Source organism: Prunus persica, chromosome G5 (assembly GCF_000346465.2).
Source record: "Prunus persica cultivar Lovell chromosome G5, Prunus_persica_NCBIv2, whole genome shotgun sequence".
Classification (NCBI taxonomy): Eukaryota; Viridiplantae; Streptophyta; class Magnoliopsida; order Rosales; family Rosaceae; genus Prunus; species Prunus persica.
Window position 1 is genome coordinate 4,504,790 of NC_034013.1, and position 9,134 is coordinate 4,513,923.

At 33.8% G+C, this 9,134-nt stretch overlaps 1 protein-coding gene across 1 annotated transcript; it reads right to left on the reverse strand.

Annotated features, from left to right (window-relative positions):
* On the reverse strand, window positions 3,677-8,857 carry LOC18778107 (phenylalanine--tRNA ligase beta subunit, cytoplasmic). Its single transcript, XM_007209018.2, has 18 exons — window positions 8,703-8,857; window positions 8,556-8,611; window positions 8,341-8,441; window positions 7,915-8,044; window positions 7,707-7,822; window positions 7,258-7,324; window positions 6,905-6,946; window positions 6,709-6,750; window positions 6,381-6,457; window positions 6,050-6,176; window positions 5,792-5,959; window positions 5,461-5,577; window positions 5,253-5,354; window positions 4,927-5,136; window positions 4,698-4,805; window positions 4,267-4,362; window positions 4,085-4,168; window positions 3,677-3,987 (listed from the first exon to the last, which is right to left on the reverse strand). Exons 1-18 carry the CDS (start codon window positions 8,758-8,760, stop codon window positions 3,919-3,921), a joined length of 1,770 nt encoding a protein of 589 aa, XP_007209080.1. The 5' UTR covers window positions 8,761-8,857; the 3' UTR covers window positions 3,677-3,918.

Sequence of the window (9,134 nt, forward strand, 5' to 3'; positions counted from 1 at the left end):
CATTTTCCGTGGATCTTAGTTTTGTTTTTTCTTTTTGTTGTTTATGGCTGCAGGTTTTTTTGGTTTGGGTGTTTTTTACTTGATTGTAATAAGAGTACCAATGGTGTTATCTATCCCGGCGGAGGTGACGACGTCGATGTCGATAGAGGTAGTAACGATTGTTGTGCTAATTCGTATGTGATATGGAAGCACACACTGCGAAACACCATTGTCGTTATGATTTAGTTGCCGCTTTTGCCACACATATACAGGGTTTTTGCTCCACTTCAATGTTTGGAGTTACAATAATGAAAGTTAGTTTAGCCGGTGCGGCACTAAGAGTTTAGCTGGTATGGCGTTATGGATTTCTTCAGTTGCCGAAGAAGATGTGGCGCGGTGTTCTTGTTTCTTGTTTAAAGTGTATTACTCATTAGAAGTTTGTTGTACTTTTTATTTTAATTCTCAGTAACTCTTTAGGAGTTTGCTGTGTTTTGTATTCTAGTTTTCGGTTGCAATACAGATATGTCTTTTCTGCCATTGCGCAGTGGAGATGTATTGTTAGTTTGAGTACGAGTCCTTAGAAATGCTGAATCAGGGGGTTGACTATTTGTTGGTTTAGGCGTAATTCTCTCAAGATCAAATCAACATGTTATTTTGTTTGGTCATTGGAGATGTTGTACCCATTTTGGCTCTTTTGTGGCTTTGTACTATGATATATTTCATCAATAATTACTATCGATTTTTCTCAACAAATTTTTATTTATTTATAGATTTTCAGATTATGTGAATTTTGTAGAGATGGTCTTTGAATAAAATCTTAAACAATGAATAATTTAGATTATAGTTAAAATGGTACAAATGATATGGGATTAAAGACTTGAGTAATAAACGATTCGTATCACAATATAAATTGTCGAATGAGCCTAAATAAATAATTAGTGTTGTATTAAATTATTAACTAATTAACGTTTAAACGATATATATAATATAAATTCAACCCCAAAGATGCCTCCCAACTTTAGTCCAACTTGCAATTAATTCTTTATGTTTTTTTTGATTACCAATTCTTTGTGTATTAAATTTGAAGAGAGCGAGAGCCGAGAAGATTTTGGGGTTGACGAAATTTTTCTTTTGTCTTTGTTGGAGTGGGGACCTCCTAAGTGTCCGAGTATAAAGGCAAGATTCGTCCAAGCACAGTTGTGACAAAATGAAAAATAAATAAAACACATGAAAAATTAAAATGTTAAACATTAAAAAGTCAATATAGCATGAGGAAAATAATCTACCCAAAACCCAAATGACATCCGATCTGAGCATGGCAATGCAAAAATTAGCCACCATCTTCTACATATATAGGTCAAACTGAGTATAAGGTGAGATGTAACCTTAATTTTATGCAGATATGGTCCAACAATTTTCTTTCAATCAAGTCACATTAATGTGACTTGAATTGGCAATTTCCATTTCCCTCTGCTATAGGTTTGAAATTGAATTATATAGGCTTGGACCAACCAAATCTTGGTCCCATTCAAAAGTGACACTTCCCTACTTATTTGAAGGAAAGTTCTACAAGCAATTTGAATTCAATGCACACATTTTTGTAACTATTGTCGATCTTATTCTTGATGTACTGTTTGTTTGAGAATTGTAACAAGTTGTTGATCTTATTCTTGATGCTTTATCAAGAACAAGATTCTTTTCTGTTTTGCGGTTGAATGGATAAGACCTTTTAATTTCAGTCCTTTTGTTGCTCTTTGCTTTGTCTTACATTCAAAGTTCAACTAGCATCACATTAATAATAGATTTATGGTAGATAAAGTACTCTAAAATACCCTTTTAAATCTGTTTTACATGAGACAAGTAGACCAAGTAACTAGTTTTACTTTTCTTTTCTTTTTTTAGTTTTTGACCAATAATAAGTCTTGCTCTTCAAATTTGTGATTAGATAATTTGCAAATATGATTGCACGTAGAGATGCTTTAAAAGAATTATGATTCATTAATAATCCATTTTAATCAATATAATAGGTTCAGATACTAAATTTGTGCATAGAATTATTTGTAAATATGCATGAACATAGGGATGTTACAACAGAAGCATGAAATAATAAATAACTTTAAAAATTTGCTCTATGTTGATGCTCTTTTTGGGAGGGTCAATTTAGGTAGAGAAGCGTTGGATCTTCAACAGGGAAGAAGGTGAGGACCTTTGGAGTTTAAAGAACCTGCAGAAGATAAGGAGGAAGAAGCAGTCGTCAAGCTTCGAACACTAGTGTAGTACCTGCCAAAGGCTCTTCGATGCTTAAGTCAGCTATATATGGTAATTTTGACAAAGTAACAGTACATATGATAAAATAGTTACCCTTTTTTATTTAGGCATTGTTCCTTATTTATAGAGAAGTGAAAATGGGAGTCTTGTACAAACTTTCGATGTGGGACTTTGTGCAAGTTACTGCAAAGGTGACACGTGTCTCCAGAATTTATGTTCGGCAGTCGAGAGCTTTGGCAGGTGGCTGCCGCTTAGGAAGTGTATCTTCCTTCGGCATGTTAGAATGTGATGACGTCACTCAGTTTCTACGGATTTGTCAATGTGTCTCTTTGGGGTACTTTAGCAGAGGAAAAGGCGTGTCTGACTTGGTACTAGTCATTTTGATGCTGGATATGCTCGATTGATTATGGTGTAAACACCATATTCCTTTTTTAAATATATTAGGTACTAGATTAAATAAACATCTTATGGAAGATTTCTCATTTTGACTGAGGGGTTTACCTCAGTGGTGAGGTCCTCAACCTTCCCTCAGGGTCACCCTTTCGAATCTCAGGAAAAGTGCTCTCCTCCCCAATGCAATTTGTCGCTAATTCTAAATGGTTCCTTACTACAAATGTGATTTTGATACTTATCAAAAATTTTAAATATTTATTTTTTATTATTTTGTTGAAACTTTGTTAATGTTGCTTGAATTTAACAAGTGTCAAAACTCCATTAGTTTTAAGGAGCAGCAAAAAAGAGAGCGTATTGTTGATACCCAATTCCATTAGGGTCGACTGAATAAGCCCAAACAACACTCTTAAGGCAAAAGAGAAGCCTAATTATAAGTTCAACAAAAAATAAAAGACTAATTAAAAGGAGGAAGAAATTTGAGCAAGCCCATCGAACGACTCAAGGCCAAGGCTGAGAATTAGCGGCAGACCCAAATACTCATAAAACAAATGAATAAATTTCTTCAACTCTCACACTTGTTATTAGTTTATTTTTATTTTTATACAAGTGATATTGAAAAAGGGGGATTCAAACTAGGACCTAGGGTTCGGGGATAAATACTCTTCAACTCTCTTTTAAAGAGACTACAATTTGTTTAACTTTTGGTTTAACTACGTAGGGCTTTCACCTTAATATTACACAAATTGGGGGGGTAATTGGGTCGACATCAACACAGAAGGCAAAAGAAAAATGTCACCTTTTTTATTCCTATTAATTTAGCTAGAGTTCAAGTTAATGAATCATCTTCTCTTTTTTTTTCTTTTTTTTTTTGAATTGGGCTTTTTTATTTATTTTTGCAATGATGAACCAAACATAGAGTATGTGCTGGAAATTCAACAATATTGACGTACTAGTTAGTAGAATGTAGATACCAAAAAATATTTGGGTTTATAAGTCAAGTCAGAAAATGACATGGATGGATAATATGAGATCGTTGATATGAAATTGACACGATAACAGCTATTGTTATGTACCCTGCCAGGAATGCTATTCTTTTTTCGTTTCTTTTTGTGTTCAACATAAATGTATTTTTTTTGTTTGGGAATTTTGTTTAACATGAACTGATTTCATAAATATGTGTGTACATATGCGAAATGAGAGGATCTGGGTTGAAAGCGAAAAACTCGAAACAACTAGGAAAACCCAATTCAAAAATATTAAATAGTTAGAGAATAGGCACTACAACAAACTCTCAATGTTAAGTTCTACAAAGGAGCACGGATCAGGAATGTCGAAGTTGTTTAACACCTGAAAAGACATGAAAAATAATGGAAAATTAAGCTAATTATGATAGAAACAAAGTACGAACATGATCCCAGTCTTTGATTAAAGTTATAATACGTACCTCTGGGTGTACAATGCCGAAAGTTCCAATATTCTTCCCTTTATAAATGATGCTTGCTTGTCTGCGCGGAAGAAACTCGGGTTCCTTTCAGTAGATGTAAATAGTAAGTGAATGATTCATTCATACAAAACCAACAAAGGTATAGCAAAAGAAAAATGCAAAAGAAAGAATATACAACTCACATCTGAAGGTTTTATGAAGTACCCACTGTTGTCACCAATAGGAACAAAAGCAGCACCAATTGATTCCATAACTCTGTCCACCAAGCCATGAATCAACTGCATATTGGAAACCCAAGTTAAGTAATATGCAATTATACCTCATTTATCTTGTTGCAGAAAACAAAAGAATTTAACGTGTTAGGAATATAACATGACTTTTTTTTATAAATAAAAAGTAATTTAAGAGATCATATGTTTGTTTAACATAGAGCTATCCAACATCCCAGTTAAGTGTGTATGTGTATATAATCCAACATCCCAGTTAAGTGTGTATGTGTATATAATCCAACATTACATATCCTTACACCACTTGAGCAAAACTTTCATTAAAAGTGACTAGTTTTTGAAATAGGTGAGACCAAACTGTGTATACCAAGGGTTTAGTATCGTACCTCAAATCCAGAGGTAGCACCACAGAAAAGAGCTGCTAGTTGGCGTCGATTTGTCGCACCAACATCTTTCTTCTCATCCAATAGTGCTATATCACCCACTTCGAAAATCTTCAACAAAGTGAAAGTAAGAAGAAGTTCAGAAATAAGCTAACAATTTATCAAAGGAAAAAAGGGACAAACCCACATGAGAAGAAATCTTGCAAAAGCAACATAACACTATAACATATACCTTTATGGGCTTTGGATGATCTTTGTTGTGACCAACAGTTTTCAATACACCAGGCATCAGACTGGTTCGAACAAGTTCAAAATCAGACGATCGAGGATTTCCAACAACCACTGCCTTAGATTTATCATCTTTACGATTTAACATGGCAAAATTTTCTCTCCATGAGCCCAATATAAATGTCAAGACCTCTGTGAACCCATCCATTGCAATCTGAACACAATTTTGAGGAAACATAATACAAGAATGAATCACACTTCCATTAAGTAAACTATGGAAAGGTACGCATAAAAATGTTATTTATCAATTGAAAAGTTTTTGTTTCACACCTCCAATTTTATGCGGTCAGTGAGCTCATTCAAGGCTAGTGGCTTCAAAGATGCAGGCTTTCTCTTTGGGATATTATTATATCCATAAGCAATTGCAACATCCTAAACAAGAAAGAAAAATGCCTCATTAAAGAAGCATGGCAAAAGGTTTGGTTTATAATCCAATAAGATAGTTATGAATGATTATAGTTGAACCTCCATAACATACCTCCATAACATCACAAGGATGAAGAATATCACTTCTAGTGGGAGGTACAAATACAGTGATATCGCCTGATACAGACTGCTTGGCATGCAATTGCATTCGATTCAACAAGTCAGTAACCTACATGGTAATAAAAGTCAGTAACATACATAATAGTTCCTATTTTAGATCAGAAGTCTTAGTAAAACTCGTATAAAAACTGAGTGGAACAAATACCATATAGAAAATGTCAATCACATGACTAGCACTAAGCAAATAATAACCTTATTGCAGACATCAGTAAGCAACATTAAAAAATAAAGCAGGAAGAGATAAAATGCAGTTATTGACATACCTCTTCCGCTTCCAAAGAGACTCCAATTGTACCATTAACATATGATAGAGAAACATCCATGTTGTAGATTGATAAATCAGGATAGATATATGACTTTCCATCAGAATATATCACTTCAACAGGTTCAATCTCAAACTTTCTTTCACAATATGCTGAAAACGCTGTCACCTAAAAGAAAATAAATGGATGCCATCATTCACTAATAAGTGAGAACCAAAAACTAGCAAATGAATGCATCATAAACTTTCAGCTTCTTACTATTGTGTTCAGAACAATCTTGGCCTTTGTCAGATCAGTAGCTGTACATTCTACGAAAACATTCTTCGTCTTCAAAGTGATTGCTGAATGTGCACCATTAATAATGGGGGGTAAAGACAAAACAGTTCTGCCAAAATGAACTTAACATCACTCATCAAGATTTAAAAAGAATGCTAAGCCATATATCTATATAAAGTCAACAGGACTATACTACACATTCGAAACAGTATTATGAACTCAACCTCTTAACAATACAAGGAAAAGCGGAGGTTGATAAAAGGTGATTAGAAATGACTATAATAATGAATGAATGAGAAAGAAATTATCATACCTGTTGTTATCATATAAAACAGGAAACACCGGTGAGTTCTCTATTATGTGCAAAAATTTCTTCAGTTTCAAATCCGACTGCAAGAATACAGTGGTAAAATATGGATCAAGATACTTTACTTTCCCAATGTCATTCATGAGTCACGATTACCGCATATAAAACAGGAGATTCTGGACAAGGATGTGCATGAAATAGCTATTATTGTAATGGTTTCTAAAATGCCTATTCTAGTTTGGTCTAGGCTAACTATAACACTTCCAGAAAGGGGAAAAAGAAAGAAAAAGATGGAAACAAAGACAGATTAAAAAGCATACAGTTAAGAACTCACTCTGTAAAATTCCATGAGCTCATCAGCTCTGAAGTTCTTCACCTAATATAGAAATCAAAACAACATGATATTAGTGCTAACAATGACCATTACCAAGTATCTTCAAACTATTAGAGAGAGAGAGAGAGAGAGAGATTAGAAAATCATAGTAATATAAACTACTAAATTGAGAAAAGTAAAAAACTTATAAAAGTACCTGTTTCAGAGGCACAAAATTGATACTTGAAGGTGGCAAAGCCTGAATGTGGAAAGAAAAATGTAAGTCAACAGTACGTAGTATTGTCGTCTTAGATACATGAAGTAGAATTTAGCAATCAAAGAAAACATGAAAAGTTCTTTCATTGAAACTCGTGTTAATATCAGGGGATCTTTGGCTAAGACAGAAGTTTCTACTTTTCATTCCTAGAATTGAAAATTCCGGCATGGAATCTAAACTATTACCATAAATTAATACAAAATTCAATACCATGTGAGCCCTCAAACAAAAAAAAAAGAAAAAGATTGCAGAATATGAAACCATAGCAAAGAGAACAAATTTCAAAAGCCCACCTCATATGTGAAAGGAGCTTGCAATGCATCCAAGTCATGAGTCCCAATGGCAACTAGTGTTCTTCGCCTGTAAAATGATTAGAATATGTAAGCACTTCAACTGATAAACCACAGGAAATCTTTGGGCAGAAAGACAAGCAGTAGCTCTTATCATAACTTCATGCATTCATTCTGATTGGTCTTGCTATTCTTACCCTTGTAGCACTTAAACAAACTATTCTGATTTCTTTTGTATTCTTATGTTTTTATCTAGTGTAAATGATCATGTAGATTCCAAATTTTTCACAAAGAAGTATGACTAAGCCACTCCAACACAACATAAAAAGGCGATAAAAATAAATTATCAAAGAAAGATTTTAGAGCAACAGAATACAGAGGAGACGGAAGCAACTGATCGAGAGCATGCCAAGCTAAATTCAGAATCAGACCTATGAGTCAGAAAACATTACCGGCAGATATTTTGATGAAGCTTGTCTTGGAGATCAATGAAGCTGTTATAACTTGCCTCAGTGAAGGTAAGGCCTCTTAAAACAGCACAGACAACATGAGGGCGAATGGAAGATGTCTGCAAGTTGAAAAAAGGGCCTCTTTGAACTAAACAGTATCACCTACCAGAAAATAAAAAACACCAACCCTTTTCATAGATCATATAACTACCTCTGGTTTTACATGCATTTTAATCATGGACCCCTTACTAAGGTTGGCCAACTTGTATGTAGGAACCTCCTCTTCCCTACTGAAAACACGGAGCGCTTGAGCCAGCCCTTCAAGACAAAGTAAATCGTATCTGCGTATAAATCAAATAACAAACTTGTTCAACCCTTTATATATTATGTTATGTGAACATCATACAACAAGTCATTACTGTCATTAATTCCTACAGTTACTCCTTGATAGTCTGAAATAGAGCCTACCCACTTAAGCAAATAAGAGCAGCATGTTATCGAAAATATTTGGCCTAAACTCAAGGATTATATATGTTGATATCAAAATCTCAAACCAACCCATGAAATGGATTAGGATAAAACATCAAGTTTCAATCAAAACAGGCAAATAAGAAAACGAATAACAAAAGGTACCTACCTATTTGCGGGAACTTCGATTTTGTAAATAACTTCTTCATCTTCGTCAACTGCATCATCGTCCAAATGCTTTTCTTTTCTAATAATTGCTTTCTCAGTTGTCTACAAACACAGCATTATTAATTAATCATTACAAGTTTTGAGAAACATCTCAAAGAAAGATATATATCAGAGAAATACAAAAACAAAGTAAGATGAAGCAGAAAAATTGCTTACAACGTCGTCCAGCTCGATGCCGAAACTGAAGCATACTTCTTCAAACTCTTCCTGAGCTGTCAAATTATTCAATTCAATTCAAACACACACACAAACGAACGTGAATAATTCCTTAAATATGCGATGAGGAGAAGACTGAGAGCTCACTGTAAGTTCTTCCTAATGCTGCAAACAGACGATCCCGTCCCACGCTGACGGTAGGCATGGCGGAAGTTGATTACTCTCTCCGATAGCGCGCACAGAGAGACTGACGGGCGGAGCCAGGGTTTTTAGAAGACACAAAAAAATTTCTTTATTCAATTAGGCATCAAAAAAATTCTTTCATATAAGCATATAAAATTATATTGAATAAATAATAAACTAATAAAGGCAAAAAAAAAAAAAAATATATATATATATATATATATATACTAGTCTCTTTACACGTGCTTCGGCACATGCGAGATACTTTTAAAAAAAAAATTTAATTTATTTTAGAATTAAAAAAGATAATGGGTAGTTGTGTTCTATAAAAATAGGATTAATTATCTGATTTTTCTTTTAATTTTAAAATTTTTAAATATAAAAAAGTGTGAATTT